Here is a 23,463-nt window from a genome sequence, read left to right as displayed (position 1 = left end):
TCACACTTGATCCTTCAGCCTTTATTCTTTATCCTTTAACCATTCTTTGGGAGTAAAAAACTCACACACACAACCGCCCAACCGCCCGACCTAAAAGAAATCCGGAAAAGCAAAAACTATTGAAAAGCGAATAGGTTGGAGAACCTACATATGTATGTGTCCTTTCCAGTGCCATATACGTGTATGTATGTGTTTATATCCTTGGCCATATCCTTTGACAATGCCAATTGGTGGCAACGGCAACGGCAGCGGCGTTGTCCTTTTTACAATTTTATTGCTTGTTTACGAGCTGCTTTTCGGTTTTACTTGACTTTGGGGTAGCCTTTGCCCTTAGTCCTTTCCCTCCATCTCCATCTCCATCTCAATGTCCATGTCCTGTGTGTCGTGTGTCCTTTGGCCTCCCCCCCCCACCACATTCCGCCCTCTAACCCAAACTTTCTGGTCTTTATCACTCCCAATATCAACACAGTGGCAAAATGAGAGGTTTAGTTTGGTTTTCTGGCTGCTCCAGCTCCTGCACCTGCTCCTGCTCCAGGTCCAGGTCCTCCTCCTCCTCCTTCTGTTTTTGTTACTGTCGATGTGCGGTTAAATTGCGGTTCGTTCTTGGCCCAATTCGATGGCCAAAATGTCCTCTTCCCTCCATGTTTACTGCACAAACACCCAAAAACTTTCACAAGCATATAATCGAAAAAGTTTGTGTATTTTCGGGGGGGGGTGTATGGGGCTGGGCCAGTAGCATTTAAGGCACAAACTCAAAGAAGAAATAGTGTCGTCAAAATCGAAGACGAAATCCAGCCAGCCTTGACTCGCCTTGAATAATTAGAATAATTGCCATAGCCCATATAGTAGTCCATGAATCGAAGCTGTCACCTCTCTGAATCGAGCCCCTGGTGAGCCGAGCTCTAGAACTTCATAAAATAAAATCTCATTGAATGAGACACACCGAAATTCGAAGTAAATAAGAAAATTTTAAGTTAATTTTTTTTGCTTTTATTAAAATGTCAGAATCTGACGATAACACTGTATCTACATACAAACATTTTAGTTTCACCAGTTTCTCAAAAAAAAAAGTAAAGAAACAAAAAACGGCGACATCTGACGACCAAAACAATGGAGAAACTCAAATAGACCCCCTTGTTGTCATGAATGCTCCCGTAGTTTCCATGGAAGAACAACAAAAGACTGAAAAAAAATGCAATAGTAAGTAGAACTATCTAAAGCTCAGACCTGAAACTTTAGGATCATAAACATTCAGAGTAATAATTGGAGGCCATTATTTAGAGGACTAAATATTTATCCCCAATTATCCCTTAATCTCTAATTACAGAACCAGTTATGGAATTGAAAGTTACATTTCAATAAAATTTTCCAGGATGTCGGTCTGTAAATTGGAACACTAAATTGTAAATTGGAACAAAATTTGTTGTAAAAACTTTTGATAATGTTAAACGTAAAAATATAAATTTTGGCCAACCAGAGTACAGCAGAGTTAATGGCAGTTGAGGGGAGTTGGGTTTTCAAATAAAATAAAACAAATAAAAAACTATGCACTACTTGCATGTAAATGACATACAGGTTTGTTGCCAACTGGAATGACAAATGACTCTTGGCCTTTGTATTTGTTTCTGGCTGTTATTGTTTGTTGGCCCAAAGAGAAGTTAAGCCAACAAGAAAGTTAAACACTGACAATGAGATTTATGAGAGAAACTCGTTCACACACAGCAAGGATATGCTACAGTGGGAGCAGGAGGAGGAGGAGGAGGAGGTCCTGCCTCGCTGCACGTATGTTGATGTGCATTAAAGCATGTCTAACCTAATTCAATTGTGCTCCAGGATATGCACACTGATGTCCTCCCTTTCAGATTGCTCCTCCCTCCTTGTTAGCCTTCTCGTTTAAATAATGTCTAACCCCAATCATGGCCAACTCAGGACGTGCTTTGTCCTTCGATGTGCTGGTCACATTAGCCGCAACGTCTACCGTTATGTTCTGGCTATTATCATCAGGTGTTATATTCAGGGAAACTGGTCACATAGTAATTGGAAGAGGATCCCTCAATGTGCGCCTTGGTCACACTGCCATTAAAAACGAACTCTTCCCTGTGCAACCATATTGGACGCGTCAAGCAGTTTATTATCTGGCTCTCAATCATTCGTTCAATCATATTTCCAGCAGTCCCCGAGGCACTCGAATAATCGACTTCATTTAACTGAAAAACACCCCAACACAGCTGAGCTGCAAAACTACTCAAGAATATAAAAGGGGAGTGAGATCCTTGTGCTGAATGGCATTACGATGTAATATTGCATTAGATGATAGATTTATTCCCAGCACAATTTTAACTGCCACTTTTACTGTTTGCCGTTATTTCCGAATCCCAAACCACTTGGATTTTCCTTTACTGTTTCTATATATTTTTTTTTTTTTGCTCCTTTCTTGCTCCTTCCTCTGTATCCTTGGCAGTTTACAACGTCCGCACAGTTTTTGGCCCAATGGCCGATTATGTCCTTTGGGTGCCTTTTGCCATTATTCCCCAGTCTTCCTTGCTGCTTTTTTTTTTTCCTCCTTCCTCCCCCTTCGTCCTGGGCCCTTCGGCATTTGGTTATTTCATGCTCTTATACCCAGGACTTCCGCCAAGGACGAGGGTATATCGAATCCTAGTGTTAGTGTGCATCTGTTGTGGTCAAAAAGGCATCCAAAAACGGCCGAAACTATATTCAAAGAGTGTTAATTTTTTAAGACATTCAACAAGGACCTGAAACTACACACAAGATATGATATTTTTGTATCTAAGATTATGAGGATACTATTCACCTGTTTTGCTATTAGATGGCTTGTTTAAACGATGATCGAGTACCAGTTGCACCTCACTGGGCGTTACGTTGGCCGACAGGAGGGAGTACAGCCCTGAATCGACTTCAGAGGAATGATTGGACCCAGCACCATTGGCACATATAAGGAGTTCTGAAGGCGATTCCCTCCGACCTCTTCGCTGGGCCGTGTTCCTCGAAGTCCCTGGCATGTCCCTGGCATCGTACTCCTTCGGTATCAATAGAACCCTGTTTTCCAACTCCTTGTCCTGGCCGACTATATTGAAGAGTCCGAACTTCGGCATCAGTGGGGCTCCGAACATGGTGCTGGACTCGTCTTGGACACCATCTCCGGAGGTGTTGATCAGGAAAGGGTACAGGGAGTACCGGTCGTCGGGTGCTTGCCTTGCTGGAGGCTTAGTTGGCTTCTTCACCTGCTTAGTCGGTGGCTTAAGCTTAGTCGGTGGCTTTAGCTTAGTCGGAGGTCTTACTGGCCTAGTCGAAGGCTTTGTGTGCTTGGTGCGGGTCCGTGCCTTCTTATTTGAGCTCCTCAGCCGCTCCAGTAACTGGCGATAGATGGTCTTCTTCAGGGCCATCTTCAGTCTGGCCTTCTCGCTCCTCAGACTGGTCTTGCCGCTCTTCTTCGGACGGGTCTTCGTTGAAGATTTGAGGGCCTTCCGCTTGGCCTTCACCTTGGGGGGAGAGGCCATCTGGTGGATCGACCTGACGTTCCTCAGACGCCAATCGGATCGGCGTACGTCCTCCGTGAAGAGCCCATTGTCCGTGGAGCAGTTCACATCCAGCTCGGGTCTGAGCCGAAAGCGGTGATGTGGCCGGAAGATGCGATTCAAAGCCTCCATCTCATCGTCATCGGGTGCTACTCGGTTGTTATTGTTCTCCATTTCTATTAATATTTTATTTTTTAGCTAAATGTTTGCTTTTTAAATATTTTCACTGTTATAGATCAAAAAATATACTGGTAATTTTGGCTAGAAGCAACACCACTTCTATAAAATCTGTCTAAGGAATGAGGTAGAAGGGCTCCGACACAGGGCTATGGGATTGAAAGATATAGCCACAGCCTACTTGGGAGTATCTGGGGGGTATCTGGTATCTGGGTATCTGCTAGTCGTCAGTATCTGTTAGTCCCTATTTTCTGAATTATTTTGGCCAGTTTCTTTAGTTTATTTCTGCTGCTTCTGGCACTCTATCTACTGGCCAAATCTGTATGCAGAAAATATTTTGTCCATCACCCACGACATCACATCCTCCCTTTTTTTTCGTCTTCGCCCTCGGTTGGAAAAACTTTTCGAGTGAAAATGATAAACATCTTTGTGAAAATTCTCTGATTTTTCGTAGCGTTTTTTTTTCTTTTTTTTGCGCCACAAAACACATATAGCCATTTCACTCGGCTTGTCCATTCTGTGGCTTGTTCCTTTCTCTTGTCCTTCTCGTCCTGCCTCGTTCTTGCCTCATAGGTCCTTGCTCCTTTCTTCTGCCCCCACTGCTCCTTGTCTTCTAGCTTCTTCTCATTTTCCTTGCCGCTTCATCAGTGCCTTGGTGTGAAATGTAACAGCCACTTATTGTGATTGTGTGCGAGTACGCTGAAAAAAAATCTACAACTTTTCATAAAATTAGTAATATTTTATATAAGAAAGAGTTTCAGATTTAGAGCCTTTTTAGACTTGAATCTTTGACATCAGTAGAGATTTCCATGTAGACTCTATGAGTCTCTACTCTATCTTAAAACCATATATCTTCTAGGATAATATGGTATATATGTATTTAATCTTTAATCTTTAAAATTATAATAAAATATATATAATATATATAACATCCTTTAACCTTTTAATTGAATAGAGATTTCCATGTAGACTCTATGATACCCGATACTAGAGACCTTGCTTTCATCTCAAAACTCTATGTCTTTCAGGATAATATAGAATATATGGTATTATGTGATTTTAAATTGCCAAAAATCGAATTTATCCTAAAAGAATATATAATAGATAGCTTACAACTCCACTACTTTATGATATCCAATAATATAGCCGAACTCTACAAGTTCCTCCGACCAGTGCCTGACAATACCCGATATCCAGACCTAAAATCCCAACCAAAATCAACAATTTCTCTCGCAGTGTACCGGTTCACATGAAACGTCAAGCGTATCAGATGGTGGCATCCCCCCCTGCAGTTTCCCAATCCCCCTCCCCCCCCCTTGGTTGGCCGGAAAATCCCATCGCATCGCATCGATGATGATTTTGTTGGGTCCTGTGGCTGTGGGACTGGCTTGTAATTCTTGGTGTCCCTTTCTTCGATTGCAACATCATTTACACGCCCTGCCGTATTTATCAATCAAATTGAAATCTGTTTGTTGTTACCAAGCTCTCCCATAAAATAATTGAAAAAAAAAAAGCAAAGAAAAATCTGATGAAGACTGGCAGGAGTATAAAAGGACATGGGACATGTGTGCCTGTTTTGTTGGCCGGCTGAATGAAAAACGGAAATGGAATTGCCAAAGTGAGTGCCATTTTTTAGGCCAACATTCAGTGCTATTCCTCCCGACTGACTGGCTGCGATATGATGTGTGAATGAATGCCCAGAGGAAATCATTGAGTTCTGACTATTTTAATGGCCTATATTTTCACGAGAAAATTACAAATAATAATAGACTGCTAATACTAAATATTTCAATTTTTTTAGCCCACATTTAGGCTGAGAACTCATCGGAGCATCCTGAAAATATTCATATTCATAGGAAGCCTTATCCTGGCCCTGGACCTAGACTGATGATTTCAATTCGAGGCTGTATTATTTATAAGGACTTTAAATGTCCTGTCCGTCAAGTGGCATTTGCATTACATTGTTTATAGACCGAAGATTAATAGTGCTCTGTGTGTCCGTTCGTTTATCTATTTATTTATTATATATTTATTTATTTATTTATTCATTCTTTGTTTCACTTGAATTTCGTTACTGGCTTATGGGAGGAGTCTAGGATATCCATGGGTGTTGGGTGTTGGGTGTGGGTGTCTGGTGTGGGTGTCAGTATGTGTTCTGGGCTTTCAGACTCTGTGTGCTTTCATTTGATTTTCCAAGCTGGCGCTTTCAGTTTTCATTTCTTTGTCAAACACGTTACGCAAATATTGTTCCAGTTCCCACGGCGACGGCCGTGCAAACACCTGGCGCTTTTACCGTTACCGTTACCGTTACCTGACCGGGAACCGGAATGTCCTAGGACGAGAGGTGGCAAGGACTCTGGGACTAGGACTGGGACTGAGACTGGGACTGGGACTGGGCCTATGCCACTTGTTTACACAATGTCCACGCTCGACTCTGAATATCCTGACCATAAAGCAAAAAAAAAAAAAAGAAACAGGACGAATGGAAATACTAACCGTACACTGCGTTGTCCCCAACGTCCTATACACATACTTTTCACTAAACTTAATTGTTATTCATTTAGTTTTTACTCTCCGAACATTAAAGCCTTAAATCCTGTTTCGTTTGCGAGTTAACCTTGAATGACTAGACTGGCTTCTGTCCTGGGAATTTCAGAAATGCACTCCCTTGGGTTTGGCTTTGTCAGGGACTCTGGCCTCCTCCCCCCCTCTCCCCCTGTCTGCATCCTTCACCCACACCCACACCCATGGCCTTAGCCACATAGCGGTTTTCCAGCACGTTCCTCTTCCACTCGTTTCCGAGGTTGTTTCCATTTCCGTTTCCGTTTCAGGAAAGTTTAAAGATCTCAGATATTATTCATGAGAAAAATATTATATATTACAATATATAATATTTTCTTATACTATTACTATAGTAATATTACTCCTCAAACTATTTACTAAATTATCTATTAATTTTCCCATATTTTTCCAACACCTCCCACTGTTCCCCCCAACCCAGCCTAGGCCCTAAGGACCTGATTTTTTTTGCCACCATTTCAGGAGCCGGCTGTCCATTGATTTTTCATGATCTGAATAAATAATGAATGCGGTCATGATGCGGTAAATTGAATATGGCGTGAAATTAGCCTAAGTAAATGGAATAAACTGGACTGAAAAGGGAAACAACAAAAATCCAGATAGCAATGTCAGTGATTTTGTGGCCCATAAATGCCAACTTTGGCCTGACCCAAAAAAAAAAGTACAAAATATATGTTACGAGGATGTGTGGAATGTTCATTTCAGTTTCAGTCGCGAGCTATCAGGACCTCCTGGGACATTTTATGACACCGGAAAGGACCTCACCGAGGATATGAGGATAAGTGGTGGCGCCAAAAAGAAGCCAAATCGCATCGTATTAACCTTCGGCGTTTCTCATTTTTGACAGGAATTCATTTCCCAGTCCATACACTTGATCCGCATTTGATTCGTCAAATGCTCCTTCCAGACATCGGAGTCCTTAGACGCGGATAAATGCAAAAAGGAAAAAAAGCACCAGGACACACTCCCACATCAATAAAAAAAAAGGAATAAAAGGGTTTCCACAAGGAAGCCGCCCTGACACTTGTGGCGGTTTTTTTCAAAAAGTTTGTTCTTCTTGATTTTAAGAATACTCTTGGAAATATATTTAAAAAATAATATAAAATTATTTCTAAATATATAAAGGATATATAGAACACTACATTCAATTAAAGTATTTTTTTATTTAATTTATAAAATAAAACATCTTCTTTTTAGGGTATCTAAAGTCCTTAAAGGATGTGTGACAATCCTGTCTGTCTCTTTTTCCGTAAACGGTTACGTTTACGTCTCCGGCTCTGACTCCGACTCTGACTCCGACTCCGGCAAAGCTAAAATGACATTCACTGACACTGAGCACTCGTCGCCTGGGAGTCCTGCAATAAAAATAAAACGCTTTTCAAATAAGAGCTCCGAAAGCTCGTCTCCTGGCTCGTATATCCTTTTTAAAGACACACCTGAACGGTAAACAATCTACAGTTGAAGAAATTAGAGAATAAAAGTATTCATTTGAAGGTGAAGATGGGTTTAAAGTAAAGTATAAAAGTTGAAGTGATGCCAAGGACTCTTGCTCTCAAAACTTTAAAATATAATTTGGCATAAAATCAAGCAACCCTTGCTTTCGAAAATATTCCCCAACAAGTAGGCTGTGTCCTTTAGAAACCTCATGTCAAATCCAAGACCCCAGGCTCTGGACTGTTCATATTCATTCTACAACTGCCTCTCGGGGAGTAAACACCGCTTAGAGCTATAAAAATTGTAATAAATAATTTTGGAAAGTGAATTTTTAATAGTGTCCAAAAGTGCAGTTTTTTCTATTGATTTAATTTTGGTAGAAAGTTTCAAATTTGTTTAAAAAAGTGAACGCTCAAAAGAGACGCCCAAAATGTCCGACAAGAAGCCTCTAATTCAAAAGAATCGCAAACCCAGATTCCCAAAGCGTATCCAGGCCTCTGTAAGGTGTCGCTCCTTCTGCCACCATCACAAACATGATACCATCTACCGCAGACGTCCCAGGTCAAGTAAGTGTCTCTTAAACCATTCTAAGGAATGGTTTTAACCTTTCAGTTTTTAGTGGAGGTGCCGCAAGAAGCTCAGCCAGTCTTGCCAACCACTACTCCTATTCCCCCTCCAAGGGAGCCGTTCTCTTTCTCCTATGGTTTCGGAGCTACTCCAATCCCAGTCCCAGTCCCAATCCCAGTCCCAGTCCCAATCCCAGTCCCAGTCCCACCAAGGCAAACTATCTCTATTCCGGATGGTGATGAGCAGAACTCTCAACTCTTCCCTGGCGAGTTCAAGGACTGTGTCTACTACGAGAAACCCAAATAAGGAGCCCGAGGAAGGGTCAGAAGAGGGATCAGGGGACAGGACCTCACAGTTTGACGGGAGCGGGAACGGGGACTGCAACCTCCAGTGACTCCAAGCTGGAGGGAAGATCAAGATTTTTTAGGAAAATTTAAGTAAATTATTAAATTTATTTAATTAAATATAAATAAAAGACTTATCCTTTCAGTTTTCACAAAAGAATGGCTTTTCAAAATTTCAGTGACGAAGGAATAATAGACTTAGCCCTTAAAGAAGTAGGAACAAATAGTCTAGATACAAAGATACATTCTCCAAGCCAGTGTAAAATATGCATTGATGTTCTGCCCGGAAGCTGAGGATTTGAAGAAAAGATAGAACATATCCGTTTGACGGAATGGTAGAAATGCTCAGATATTATGCTAATAGACTCGGCTCTCTCGAAATGTATCCTGGTCACTAGCGTTGATGTGACGATTCTCCAGGATTCCCTGGAAGATAACATACAAAAAGGAAGAGGAACGGACATTTTGCAATTACATTGGACAATTACAAGTTCGTGAAACGAAGGAAAGTTCGTATCTGGCAGGCAGAATTGACTCTACAGTTTGTAAAGATCTTCCAAAGGAGCTCAGAAGTCACAAATCGCAAACCCGATCCCTACCTTTTAGTTCCGGCCATTAGTCCATCGGATGAGTCTCTGTAACTAAAAGGCGTAATAAATTTAAAGTGAGAACGAGGTCATAATATATGTTAACCAGAGGACGAACTGAACTTTTGCTTTTTATTGGAGGACCTGAACATATGAGTAATAATATGATCCAAGTCGCAAGGCTTTAAGAGCCTCTGTCTTCGTCCTGGCCCGTATGGACCTAGTGGAGTGGCTTCAACTCTCCACTTAACTTGGCCCGCTTAAAATGCTAATTATGAAAACAATTTTCAACTGATGGCGACGGGATGCAGGATTTGGCCGGATCTCGTTGCTATGCATGCGCTTTTCCGCTTTTAACAAGTTTCTTTAGCTAATTTGTCAAACACTTTGCATAATTTGGTCTCCCCGCCGCCGCCGCCACCGCCGCACGTCTTGGCCGGAATAACGATGTGGCAAGGTGGCATGGTGGCATGGTGGCTGGGGTAGAGGCACTAAGAGTGCCATGTGGCAGGCAGACTGGGCAGGCAGACTTCCCTCATCCTCAAATCTTGAAAATCCTGAGAGCAGCAGCAGCTACAGCAGCGTCTTGTGTTTGTTAATTAATAATTTTCACAGCGGAGTTTGCTTTTGGCTTCAATCCATTTTGGACATTTTGGCTTAAGGACCTGTCTTTAAATAGACTTCCACTCACCAGGGGCTCTCTGGCATTTAAGACTATCTATTTGAATTAAATAAAATTACTTTTCATTAAGAAACCTGTATTTCTCTTCGAATCTCGCAACTAAAAGCCAAATAACCAAAGCCATCGATGCTGTGCTCCCCATATCCTTGTATTAAGTCTTAAAAACAATTTAAAAAATTCCTCAAACAAGCAGACAGACTTCCTGGAACAATTAAATTTACCATTAATCTGTGCAAATACCTCAGGCTCAAAGCCAAGTAATTTTCGCCTTTCGCCAAGGAGAGGGAGTCCTTGAGGAAGGAAGAAAAAAAAAAAGGGAAGAGTTATGCCTCAAATATGCCTGGCAGGGGCACGAGGTCCAGGAGGTCCTGGAGGTCTGAGTCCGGGGATGAGGAGGGGAGTTCGGGTTGGAGAAAACCACCCCCACCCCCACCCCCAAGGACGACTTACGTGTTAATGTGTGCAATGCGAAAACATTTTCCACTCATAAATTAGCGTGCGCGTGAACATTTATTTTGTTATTAAATTTAACAAGTGTCGGTGGCCCAAAATTTCCACCCCCCTCACACACACACACACACATACACAGTATTCTGCACACACACACTCACACACAGATAGAGTGAGAAAGAAAGTCCTGTTATTAATTTGAAGTTGCTCAGTTGGCTGCCTTTTTGTTGCCATCTTGGCTCCCAACTTTTTGTCTTAAATTGTTAGTCGAGCGAGCTCCTTTCCTTACATTTCGCACTTGAATACAAAGTTGCCACGCCTCTTATCCTTACCCTTACCCCAGGCCCGAGGCCATCCCCCTCCAAAAGGGTAATTGCCAACGGGTGTGTGTGTGGAGGTCCTTTTCGGCGTTATTAAGCAATTTACAAGATACTTAAACAAGAATTATGTGCAACATTTTCCAACAAAATGATTCGAGAAGCTGAAATTTCAAATTTCAAATTTGAAATAAACAAAACTGACTTCTGACAAGACCCGAGAGTAAGAAAATTAAAAAATAAAAGCCATTTCCTCAAGTTGGCAGTTGCTTTTTTCGGTTTCAGTTCAGTTGGCGGGAAATAAGTTAGTACACGTGTTGGGAGGATTAACAAAGAACTTAATTAGTGACTTCAAAGGATGTGTGTTTTCTTCATTAAGTTTCAAGGATTGAGCTGGAATCTTGATTAATTTTTATCAGAAAATAAATAAATTAAAATCATAATAGCTTTTAATCTTTAAATTCGCGAACAAACATGGCTAGATCCACTCTGCTGATGGAAAAAACAAACAAAACAGAGTGGGAATTTCCTCTTCTCCTACAAATAAAAATATACTCTTGTGCATTCACAAGTACCAGGTATCGTATAGCTGAAAAAAAATATATTTAATCCCCATAGGCCTTACGAGTTGCGTGACAAAGGAATAAAAATCCCACCACTTTCGGCTCTATAATCAGACTTCTGGCCAATTGAAAATTCAAAAGCGCGGAATCGTTTCGCAATTTTTTCCACCTATGTATGTATATGCTGCATGGCATTAAAAAAAATGAAACAAAAAAAAAAGGATAAAAAGGATACACTCCATGGCTCTTTTGCTTTTTGCCGGACTTTACAAGGACAATAAACAAACGATTGACGCGAAAACTACCTGGCGGCTGCTGGCAAGTGAGGAATAAAAACTCGAGTGTGGAGAGTTGCGGAGAGCCGCCTCGAATCCGTTGCACGTTGCACGTTGCACGTTGCACAGTTGCACTTGCAACAAAGGATACTTTCGCAAAACAAAAGCATCACTTTTCAGACTGTGGCTGATTTTTCTTCTGAATACCCCAAGGCCCATTCCCGTGTTCTGTGAAGGAGAATGTACTTAAATTTTACGAACCAGGAGAGACAGGACTCGTCCTTACACGCTTCCTCATATATTGCGCATACGTCATGTTGGCTGTCGGCTTTAAGTCGTCGGCGTCGTCGTCGCCGCCTCCTCCTCCTTCGTCCTGCCACGCACTTCTGACAAAGTGCAGTAAAATGTGCAAATTCAATTTTCTGCCAATTTTGTTGCCGCCTTTTTCAAGGTGCCGTGTCGTCCTTGCCGCTCCTCCTGCGCGACTTTCCTCGTCAACTTTGATGGCCTGGCAAGTCAAACAAAGCTCCAAAAACTCACAACTTCAGACTGCGGAGCCAAATCCAGATCCTGGCATAGCCGGGGTCATAACTCTTATGAAATCTGCGAGGACACACGCATCCTGCAGCGCCAGAACGGCATTAACATTAACCCGAAATGAACTCTCTCTGGCTTTGCCCAAAAAAGGCACCCCGCCCACCCTGCCACGCTGCCACTCTGCCATCCGCCGTTCTTCGTCCTTCGTCCTTCGGAATCACGCAAAACATCTTTCGCCTGACTTAGCCAGCTGGATAAACATTATGCTTCTGGAGCTCGATAGGGTAACGGATACTGCACTGAGAAATAATTCTATAAATTATCATTTAAATAAAAATTATATTTATTTTCAGTTTATCATATCTTTTTTATCTACAGATCATATCTACAGACCTTTAAAGACTTAGTTATTTGAAATTAAGGGCTATTTCTTAAATATATTAAAATTAAAAGCTTGAACTAAAAAAAGGCTATTAAGGTTAAGGTTAAAGATTAAGGTAGTATCTTATTTATTAAATTATAAGATATAAGAGATAAGATATATTTATTATTTATAAGAAATCTCTCTAGTCTTTAATTTTGACTCTCTTGTTAAAACATTTATTATGAATCTATAAGCTACTATAAAAAATATATAAAAATGAGTATAATCTTATTAAAATTATGTAATAATGTGAGCCGAATTTCCCCTACAATTTCTCGCAGTGCAGAAGCTAGAAGGGAACTCCCCGCATCGACTTGACATGTTTGCTTTTGCATAAAACGATGACAGGCGGCGACGAGCGTGGAGGTTGCCACTCGAGCCAGCTAGCAAGTTATCATCCTTGGCCCAGGCATCGGCAACGGCATCAGCATCCTTGCACCCTGCCTTGCCACATCCTTGCCACTCCACCTCCACCCCTTGACGTAACATTTTTGGGGACAGACTGAGCGTACCGCAAGTAGCCAGTTTATAGAATGTCGCCCTGTTGTTTGGCTTTCAATTTTTATTTTAGTTTTATTTATACATTATTTTTTGAGACGCCACCAGAAAAGCGATAAGCGAAGCTCTCAGGCGGCAACAATGCCCTGGAATGGGTGAGACTCTTTTTTATTATTTCCTTTATTTTTTGTGCGGAATATTTAATTTGGTTGGTGGAAAAGTGAGAAAGAGATTAGACGGAAAATAAACAAACATCTGTGCCGGCACAGTGGCAGTGGCTGCCTGACAGCGATCGGATATCAATAAATATTATTGGAGCGATGGCTTTGATCAGCGGGAAGTGCAACCTAAATAGAAGCCAAATGCTGAATAAACAGTGGAAGTGGCAGTGGCAGAGGAGACTCTTCAGGTGCTGCGCCAACAAAGGGGGTACTACACTTGGCAAAATTTGAAATAAAAATTAAATCAAGTAATATGTAATTTAGGCATGGAATTTCGTAAAAAGAAGTATGTCCTTCTGAGCTAACTACTCTTGTTTTTTCAAAGATACTGATACCCCTAAACTATTTCCTTTATTTTTTATTTAATTTGAAACATTTGTTCCTGATCCCTAGCCTACTGAGATCCTGCAATCCCCTCAAGTAAGTACTCTCAATGGTACCGCTGTCACAAATGGAATCCAGCCACTGGAAATTAAGATAAAAAAAAATTGTATTTGATATAGAGTGTCCTTGCTGGAAAGAGACAGAGTTAGACATCCTATAGACAGGGATGGCGAGAGAGGGAGCTTCAATTAAAATAAATGCCACACAAGCGTAAAAAAAGGAAAATAACGCAAAACTAGAAAAGAAAAGGGCTAAAAAAAAAAAAAAGAAAAAAAAAAAGTGAAACAATAAACTTTGACTTGCTGACGGTGGCATTTGCGTGATGTCCTAGTGTCCCCATGACTGCCGCTCCATCCTTGCCATCCTGGCCATCCTGGCTATCCTGCTATCCGATTCTGGCGCTCTGTCTATTTGCACCTGCATCACAGATCAAAGTGACGCCCCTCTTCAGTGCACCAACCCGCCCCCCCTGGTTGCGCCCCTGCATTCAATGGTCAAGTGGAGCACTTGTGTGCGTGGACCCGTAATGAAAAAGCGCGACGTGTGTTCTTCAAGGACCAAAAAGAGGACTTCCAAAGGGGGTCATAGCTAAGAGGGGCTGCGGGTGTGGGTGTGGGTGCCGAGCTGGGGTTTTCAAAGTAAAAAATATGAGCGACTGGGTGTGTTTGCCCGCTGCTTTACTTTCTTTTCACTTCTTTCCGTTTTATTTTTTGCCACAATTTCATTTTCAATTTCAATTGCTAAGCTACAAGGACCTGTTTCTACTCCTACTGTTCTAGGTCCTGCTGGTCCTGCTGCTCCCCCTGGTCGTGATCCGTGGTCATCCCTGGTCATCGCATGTATAATATTTGTATTGCATCTCACCAAACGATGACCAAGTGAATCAGCCAACCGTCCAGTCCGCCAACCAACCAACCCGACGACCAGGCAACCAGGCAACCCACTTCCATTTGACCAATTGCATTGCAATTTGTTGGCTTTGTTTAATATGGAGGAAAGTCGCTTACATTTATTTGCTCAGCCATTTCAATCCAATTTGCGGTTAGCTTTGTTTTTCTTTGTCTTTCGATTGCAGATTAATTTCAAAACTTGGCAAAAATTATCGAAATGAGAGGCGATTGGAAAGAAATCCCAACGAGCCCACAAAAGTAGGCCATGTTTTTTTTCGTCCAGAAACTTATTCGTCCTCATCATCCCTATAGTTTTTCCTTCACAATTTCTAATTCTACAATTTGTAATTGTTACTTTAATGAATTAAACCTTAATGGAATAACACACCACAACCTTTATAATAAAAAGTTGCAACTGCATATGCCAAATTCCACAACTAATGTTGGCCATCTCCAGCGCCTTTTAACAAATTTTCTTGTTATGCTTATTTTCTCTGCAATTTTCCACTTTTTTTTTGTGTGTCAGACCCTTACGACGACATTTTCTTTTATCTTTTGGCCTTTTTTTCCAGACTTTTCTTGGTTTTTCCATAAGAATTTTTTAATTTAACGCTCAATAAGCTTTTGCCGCGTTACGTTTTGAATTTTCATTCTCGATTTCGTATTTTTTTGTTTTTGGCGGGGATTTTTTTATAGAATATCTGCATTTACTTTCAAAAACATATAGCACGCAGTCAGGGGTGTCCTTCGGAGGGGTGGGGAGCAGGATGGGGAGCTCTACATATATGTGGAGGCTTAATCCTCCAAGAAATAAATAAATCGGTTTAGGAATAGTTGGCTTAAAAAACTCTGCCTCATAAAAACCTGTCTACATCATTTGGTGGCCGTGGGTGGTGGTGGGTGTTAGTGGGTGGTGGTGGGTGTTAGTGGGTGGTGGTGGGTGGTGGTGGGTGTTAGTGGGCGTTGGTGGGTGGCGGGGGCGAGCTGAATTCCCGAATTCGAGACTTGTACGTGTAAGCAGCTATCTGTGTGCGTGTGAGTCTATATATATGGGTTTGTGTGGAGTTCGACCAAGATTGATGGGAATTTAAATTGAGCATTTCGTTATAAATATGCGCGCGTTTTACTGTGTTTTGCGGCTGATCCTCCCGAAACTAACGCGTGTCCTGGTGGCAGGAGGCAGACGAGGCCATGGAACGGGGGCGTTGGGTGGTGGGTGGTGGGTGGAGGGTTGGTGGTGCATGCGCCGCACTTAACAGTCAGCAAGTCAGCCAAGTGCTGCCGTCATTTCAACCTCAGTCCCTGCCACCTCTTGCCACTGTCGCTCCCTGCAACACTCACTTTTGCCCACAGTAAAGCCTCGACAGTCAGCAACATAAATATAAGGATTAAACAACCAAAGCACTGAGACTTCACTAACAATTTCTATTTGAATCAGTATTCTTTGTTAAAATTAAAATAAAATATATTATATATAAACATTGAAAAGAAGTCGAAAAATGGTACCTTTTTCTATACTTTATGGGGTAATATGGAACCAAATCCCTATACTTTATGTAACTAAGACTGTACGGGTATTGCCGGTGACAGAATTTGTACAACGCCCTGAGCATGACGCACATAATTCCTAAGCCACAGACGCACCACGTCCAGGCCAGTTCCCAGCATCCAGATGCAATCCCATCCCTGGTAGGAAAAGTGGGGAATGGATGGTGTGTCTGCTGATGCTGGAAGCTGTCATCCATGTGGGAATCGGGGATGTAGGATATGTTGGATATGGAGGCCTGGAGGCCTGGATTCTGGGGTTTTAGAGTCTGGGGTCTGATGTTTGGGGTCTGGCGGATCAAGGGATGGGGCCTGAAATAATGGGCGACGAGACATTGCCGCTGACATTTGTTCTATTGCTGACATTGCATTCAATGTTGCAAACACGCACAGTCCTACCCACACTGATACGTACTACGAACACACATACATACAAAGGACATACATATATGCGAATATATGGTATACATATTGCCTATTCCACGGAGCGGAAAGGTGGGTGGGAATCGGTTGTTTCCTGACAGTTTCAAACACCACAACGTGCCAGGACCAGCAACAGCAACAGCAACAGCAACATTAAAAGCAACAACACCAACTCGGCTAAATAATCTGAAACAAATGTAATTAAACGGACGAGAACTTGGAGCTACTAAGCTATTGCCCAAAAAGTTTTGAAAGGTATATGATTCCACAGAATAGAATTGACACTTTTTAAGGGGTACCCCTTGGAAAAAATCGAAAAAATTGAAAACGATATTTAGGAAAAGTTTTGAATTAGGAAATGAGCTACTCGGTTCCCTGATTATAGAAATGTATACCTTTTCCAGATCGGACTAGAATTAGAAAAGTTATGATCTTCGGAAGGGGGCAAAATGGGGGGTCCCGAAAATTGGCACTTTTTAAGGGGTACCCCTTGGAAAAAATCGAAAAAATTTCAAACGATATTTAGGAAAAGTTTTGAATAAGGAAATGAGCTACTTGGTTTCCTGATTATAGAAATGTATACCTTTTCCAGATCGGACTAGAATTAGAAAAGTTATGATCTTCAGATGGGAGCAAAATGGGGGGTCCCGAAAATGGGCACTTTTTAAGGGGTACCCCTTGGAAAAAATCGAAAAAATTGAAAACGATATTTAGGAAAAGTTTTGAATTGGGAAATGAGCTACTTGGTTCCCTGATTATAGAAGTGTATACCTTTTCCAAATCGGACTAGAATTAGAAAAGTTATGATCTCCGGAAGGGGGCAAAATGGGGGGTCCCGAAAATTGGCACTTTTTAAGGGGTACCCCTTGGAAAAAATCGAAAAAATTGAAAACGATATTTAGGAAAAGTTTTGAATAAGGAAATGAGCTACTTGGTTCCCTGATTATAGAAGTGTATACCTTTTCCAAATCGGACTAGAATTAGAAAAGTTATGATCTCCGGAAGGGGGCAAAATGGGGGGTCCCGAAAATTGGCACTTTTTAAGGGGTACCCCTTGGAAAAAATCGAAAAAATTGAAAACGATATTTAGGAAAAGTTTTGAATTGGGAAATGAGCTACTTGGTTCCCTGATTATAGAAATGTATACCTTTTCCAGATCGGACTAGAATTAGAAAAGTTATGATCTCCGGAAGGGGGCAAAATGGGGGGTCCCGAAAATTGGCACTTTTTAAGGGGTACCCCTTGGAAAAAATCGAAAAAATTGAAAACGATATTTAGGAAAAGTTTTGAATAAGGAAATGAGCTACTTGGTTCCCTGATTATAGAAGTGTATACCTTTTCTAGATCGGACTAGGATTAGAAAAGTTATGATCTCCGGAAGGGGGCAAAATGGGGGGGTCCCGAAAATTGGCACTTTTTAAGGGGTACCCCTTGGAAAAAATCGAAAAAATTGAAAACGATATTTAGGAAAAGTTTTGAATAAGGAAATGAGCTACTTGGTTCCCTGATTATAGAAGTGTATACCTTTTCCAGATCGGACTAGAATTAGAAAAGATATGAACTCCGGAAGGGGGCAAAATGGGGGGTCCCGAAAATCGGCACTTTTTAAGGGGTACCCCTTGGAAAAAATCGAAAAAATTGAAAACGATATTCAGGAAAAGTTTTGAATGAGGAAATGACCTACTCGGTTCCCTGATTATAGAAATGTATACCTTTTCCAGATCGGACTAGAATTAGAAAAGTTATGATCTCCGGAAGGGGGCAAAATGGGGGGTCCCGAAAATTGGCATTTTTTAAGGGGTACCCCTTGGAAAAAATCGAAAAAATTGAAAACGCCTCTTGGCCCCTTCCGATGGCTATAACTGTGCCAATAAGAGTCCGATCCTCAAGCGGAATACCTTTTCCGATTCGTCCATCGATTGCCCGAAAATCTGCATTTAAATCTTGAAAACTATTTTTGGATCCATATTCATGAATTTTTGATACATGAAGCGAAAAAGAAACAAAAGGAATATCTTCAATTGTTTACTTTGGATTGTTTTTAAATGTTTTCTTTTGACCATTGTGTGTGGGAGTCCTGGCCCATTCCTTTAAGCCGAGGATGTAATCTTTGTCTGGTGTGTCTGTTGGCGGCAAGAGAGCTGAGCTAATTTTCTAATTTCGCAATGTAATGCGGTCGGTTTCCAAAAGGGACTTTGCCAAAGGGACACGGAGAAGCCAAGGATGCCAGAAATGCCAAGAATATGCTTGTTGCTAATATTGTTTTTCCGCGTTTTCCACTCTCAGTCTATCCCCGTCCCCGTCCCTTTCTCTTTCATCTTGCCTCTCTGTCGCTGTACCCCTTTCTCTGTTCTCTGTTCTCTGTTCTCTGTTCTCTGTTCTCTGTTCTCTGTTCTCTGTTCTCTGGCTGGAAATTCTTGTAGAGCGCATTAAAAATAATTATGCTTATGCTGCTGGAAAATTTGCTGACTTACATACATATGCACGCATGGCCAGATGGGAACTACATATGTACATATATAAAAATATAAACATACATATAGCATGGAGAAAGTGCGATGGAGAGGGGCGATGAGGGAGAAGGGAATGGGGGTGGAGGGAGAAAGGCAACATCCAACAACATTCTTAAGCTTAACCGAAACGCAAAGTTATGAAACATTTTATGAATATTCATCTAAATCCGTCTCCCGGTTCCGGTCTTGCTACTTCTTTCCCGCCCCCACTATGCCCCATACAGAAGCCCTATCCCCCTCCCCTGAATTCCCATCCACTCGAACGGTCAGAGGTCAGCGGCTTGGGGTTCATGTGGTCACAATTTAATTGAAATAGCTTTGATAATGCAAGTGAAAAACCAAGCAGAAAATGCGAAATTAACATGCCAGGGGCAGAGATTCTATGCGAAACCAGCAGGGAAAAGGTCAGAGTTCCTCCTCTGGCCTCTGGAAGCCAATAAAAAGTCTCAATTATCACTAAAATTTCATATTTATTGAAACATTTCAAATTCAAATTGAGTTACACTCGTCGTACATTGGAATTTGATCAGTGAGGATGGAAAGGATATCAGCGTTAAGATTAGGGGAAGGATGGCTAGCTGGGTGGCTACCATAGATTTCTACGTGTTCTACATAAAATACGAGTCCAAAGGCTCCGCGTCTTCTAATCACTTCGTTTAATAGCAACTTTGAAATATGCAAATATATGAAGAACATATTAATACCTGACCTCGGAGACACTACAGACTACTAAAAGTTGAGTTTGAGGGCAAAGTCAACGTCCATCTTGATGCCCGGTTTGCGGACAACCACATGTCCCTCATGCGGCAGCACCTCCAGCTGCTGGGTGACTCCATTCACCGTGATGGTAGCTCCATTGGGCACGCGCTCCAGCCCGGCAATCACAATCCTCTCGATCCAGGCCTCGGTCTTGTAGTTTGGCTTGCCAATGAAGCGATTAATCAGCTGCCCGTTGGAGAACTCATAGTCGACGTGGATGAAATGGCCCTTGCGGTAGGCGTAGGACTTCTCGTCGTCCAGATACAGGGAGCCGGTGGCCTTGCCCTGCCTGTCGAGGCAAATAATCAGGGTGTAGGGATCGTTGATCATCAGGGTAGAGGCACGACGCTGACGCTCCTTCTTGGGAAGGATGCTGCCGCCGCGTTGCCACACGGGTATCTGAAAGGAAACAAGAGATTAACTCTCAGACTAGTGGAGAAGGAAAGCCTTGATCTCACCTTATACTCATCCACTGAAACGGAGACATAGCCAGATTTCTCCTGGCGCTGATAGGTGTCGACATCGTACCACAAATCGCCATTCTTCTTGTCATCCACAGAGGGGAAGTAGACGTCGACCTTGCCAACGCCCTGCTGCATGACGGGGCGGACCAGCAGACGGTCCTGAACCAGCAGCTGGTTGTCGATGCCAAAGGCCTCCTTGTCCAGGGGGTAGTGAGCCAGGAGGGGACGGATTACAGGCTCGCCGGTCTGCTCCAGCTCGTAGAATGCCGTGTACCACAGCGGCAGATAGGAATACCTCTTGAGCACGGCGTTCTGGATAACTAGGCGAGTGCGTTCCGGGAAGAGCCACGGCTCCCTGCGCTTGGTGTCGATGTGGGCATGGGCCCGGAAGAAGGGCAGAAAGATGCCGGTCTGGTACCAACGCTCCAGGAGTTCAGCATCAGGATTTCCGAAGAAGCCACCGACATCAGCGCCGCAGAACGAAAAGCCGGCCACTGCCTCCGTGAGGCACATCTTGATCGAGTGCTGCAAGTGCGACCAGTCGGCCAGGTTATCTCCAGTCCAAATGGCAGCATAACGCTGCGATCCGGCAAAGTGGGAACGGGTCAGAATGAAGGGACGCTGGTTGGGATCACGTTGTTGCAGGCCAGCAAAGGAGCCCATCAAGTGCATGTGTCCGTATAGATTGTGGACGTCGCGATGCTCCCAGTTTCCGTAGTGAATCAGATCCTTGGGCGCCGTGATCTCGGGACCATTGAAAACCGACGGCTCGTTCATATCGTTCCACAACATCACATCCGACGTGACCGTCTGGAACTTGTCCAGGGCGTACTGACTGGCATAGTAGTCCCTCACCACCGGGTTAAAGAAATCCGGATAACTGGCTGATCCTGGCCAGCACCAGCCCTCGTAGTCGTTGCCATCCCGGGTCTTCACGTAATATCCGCGTTCTGTGCAGTCGTTGTGGAAGAAGTAGCCATTGTCCCGCTTGATATGGGGGTCGATGATCACCACCAAGTGGCGTCCCAGCTCCGTCAAGTTCTTGATCATAGTCAGCGGCTGGGGGAACTTGAATTTGTCCCATGTGAAGTAGCGCTTGCCGTCGGTATACTCGATGTCCAGCCACATGGTGTCCATGGGGATGTTGAACTCGTCGAACTTGGCCGAAACTGAGGTCACGTCGCGCTCATCGTTGTAGTTCCAGCGGCTCTGGTGATAGGCCAAAGAGAACAACTGCGGCAACTCGTGGGTGCCGGTCAGGGCAGCATATTGCCTGAAGGCGTCCAAGGGCTTGGGTCCCAGCAAAATGAAGGCATCTACGATGCCGGACTCTGAAATGAAGTGGGCAGCTGGCGGAGGAGTTTTACGCGAGCCGGAGACAAAGTTGACCAGCGAGGAAACCACATTTGTTTCCGTCGTTTGGATGTCCACCCAGGTTTCGGCAGCATTTTGCCAGTAGACGCCAGCAGTGCGCTGTGGTCTGAAAGAGATTCGGGGAGAAGATAATGAACCAGTTTCCTGCCAAGAGTGTCCGTAATTAAAACAGAGATTGTAGTAAAATAAGAACCAAAATAAATGGTCATACACCTTTAGAAGTCTTCTACAATATCTTCGAATTGAATCAACGACTAGGCACCCAATTAATTTTAATGACATTGCCAATTCTGTAACCCTAATAAAGTTCACTCACCCATGGCCGTAGATGACTGGAACCGAGCCATACAGAGCCATCTTGCTGTCCACAATGTACTCGAAAACATCCAGGTTATACAGACGATAAGGATCCGTGCCAGAAGTGGACTTCAACACGAAGCTATCGGCGTGCTCGGGAATACCAAATAGGATCTCAGCGGCGGGAAAAGAGAAATCTAGAGCCACAGCCTCAGGACCATAAGGTTTGGAATCGTGATGCGATTTGAAGTTCTCCTCCCATGCACCGGGATCGTCGATGGCGTCGGCCGCCTTGGGTGTCTCCACAGCAGCATCCTGCTCCTGCTGATTCTCATGCTCAGCCTGCTCGGCTGGCTGCTCCTGGGACTTCTGGCGCAAATGTTCGAAGTACAGCCAGTTCTTGGCATTAACCGATACAACCAACACATCATTCTCGTAGAAGTCGACGCGGAAGGGGTCGCCATGGATTACGGCCTTGTTGCCCTCCGATGTGATTACGATCTCGCCGTCAGTCTCCCGCTGGACACGAATGCGTCCCGTCTGGGGTTGTCCCTTCAGGGCGTGCTCCACGCGATATCTGGGCTTGAGGGGCTGCTTCTCATCGATCTGGAGACGGAACGAGCTGCCCACAAGAGCCTCCAACTTGAAGGCGAACTGATGGTGGTTCTCCTTGTTAACTAAATCAGCAGTCAGCGAATCGGCGTATGTGTTCAAAGTGCCCGGGATAAGGGCGTACTTGCTTCCCGAAGTCTGGACCTTACGAGAGCGACTGCCAAACAGTTTTAATTGGTTAGTTGCGAAGTTGTAAGCCTTTAGACTAGAGTAACTTACCGGCAGAAGCTACTCTGCTCGCAGGTCTTGAAATTTGAAGGATCAACAGCATCGCTGAAGATTAAAAAGAGAGCGCAAAGGGTGGCCAAAACGCCAAGGGCACAACGCATTTTGCCAAGTCCTTGTTCTTGACCTGAAAGTAATTCAATATTGTACAGAATACATGAATAAACAGCAAAAAACTGATGACAATCCCGTTGCCTACTTCAAACGTAAAGTCAGCCCTAATGTACACGTCAGAGATGCAGTTGTTTATTTAAAATGGTAGTTTTTTCAAAAAACTCTCTATTATAGTGCCAACGACTGAACAATAAAGCTTCCAACTGACCCCATTTTATGCGTAATGTAATGTTATATGTGGAAATTTCCATCAAACGAAGAACAAAACCGCTACAAAGTTAAAGTTTCTAAAATGGTCGTAAAAAATATTGTCGCCGGTTATTAATGTGGACTATGGCTTCACCAACACAATCTCTCTCGCAATTTCCCACCCATGATCTTTTGGATTTTAAGCCTTCCTTCCGAATCCAACCTTTTTTATGGAAAATCAGTTCCTACGGTGAATTTGCCTTAATAACGTTTTATTAAAAACTGCAAGAAAACTGGCTTTGGCTACATTTAGAGATGGTCAGATCACAGCTATCGAAAACAGTGTTGTAAAATGGGGCAATCGGTAGAAGCTAGCGATGGGGTAATGGACAGAAAGTCACGTTCCACTATCGATATATGTGGAACTTAGTGTGACCAAACAAAAAATACTAGAAAATATATACGATAGTTTGGCGAAAAAT

The 23,463-nt window shown here is 43.0% G+C and overlaps 3 protein-coding genes and 1 long non-coding RNA gene across 6 annotated transcripts; 2 read left to right on the top strand and 2 right to left on the bottom strand.

Moving 5' to 3' along the window:
- The first annotated feature begins 841 nt into the window (after window positions 1–841).
- LOC26514441 lies at window positions 842–1,478 on the top strand. The gene is made up of 2 exons (XR_001408512.3): window positions 842–1,200; window positions 1,328–1,478. It is a non-coding gene; the product is annotated as an uncharacterized LOC26514441 (long non-coding RNA).
- Window positions 1,479–2,658: 1,180 nt separating this feature from the next.
- LOC6504031 lies at window positions 2,659–3,858 on the bottom strand. Of its 2 annotated transcripts, none has more exons than XM_014905676.3 (2): window positions 2,813–3,858; window positions 2,659–2,759 (listed from the first exon to the last, which is right to left on the bottom strand). In XM_014905676.3, exons 1-2 carry the CDS (start codon window positions 3,708–3,710, stop codon window positions 2,743–2,745), a joined length of 915 nt encoding a protein of 304 aa, XP_014761162.1. In that variant the 5' UTR covers window positions 3,711–3,858; the 3' UTR covers window positions 2,659–2,742. The 2 variants fall into 2 exon arrangements, with proteins under 2 accessions (XP_014761162.1, XP_001964047.2); XM_001964011.4 differs by having other exon boundaries at window positions 2,659–2,753.
- A 4,111-nt stretch (window positions 3,859–7,969) lies between these two features.
- LOC6503620 (protein FraH) lies at window positions 7,970–8,848 on the top strand. Of its 2 annotated transcripts, none has more exons than XM_014905509.3 (3): window positions 7,970–8,293; window positions 8,347–8,731; window positions 8,797–8,848. In XM_014905509.3, the coding sequence occupies exons 1-2, from the start codon at window positions 8,158–8,160 to the stop codon at window positions 8,598–8,600; spliced, it is 390 nt and encodes a 129-aa protein (XP_014760995.1). In that variant the 5' UTR covers window positions 7,970–8,157; the 3' UTR covers window positions 8,601–8,731; window positions 8,797–8,848. The 2 variants fall into 2 exon arrangements, with proteins under 2 accessions (XP_014760995.1, XP_014760996.1); XM_014905510.3 differs by having other exon boundaries at window positions 8,785–8,848.
- A 10,549-nt stretch (window positions 8,849–19,397) lies between these two features.
- On the bottom strand, window positions 19,398–23,346 carry LOC6504030 (neutral alpha-glucosidase AB). Its single transcript, XM_032452546.2, has 5 exons — window positions 23,205–23,346; window positions 22,673–22,805; window positions 21,861–22,610; window positions 20,165–21,650; window positions 19,398–20,105 (listed from the first exon to the last, which is right to left on the bottom strand). Exons 2-5 carry the CDS (start codon window positions 22,780–22,782, stop codon window positions 19,677–19,679), a joined length of 2,775 nt encoding a protein of 924 aa, XP_032308437.1. The 5' UTR covers window positions 22,783–22,805; window positions 23,205–23,346; the 3' UTR covers window positions 19,398–19,676.
- Window positions 23,347–23,463: the final 117 nt, after the last annotated feature.

This window comes from Drosophila ananassae, chromosome XL (assembly GCF_017639315.1).
Source record: "Drosophila ananassae strain 14024-0371.13 chromosome XL, ASM1763931v2, whole genome shotgun sequence".
Taxonomy (NCBI): domain Eukaryota; kingdom Metazoa; phylum Arthropoda; class Insecta; order Diptera; family Drosophilidae; genus Drosophila; species Drosophila ananassae.
Note: the sequence above shows the minus strand (reverse complement) of the source record. Positions and strands in the feature narration are given on the sequence as shown.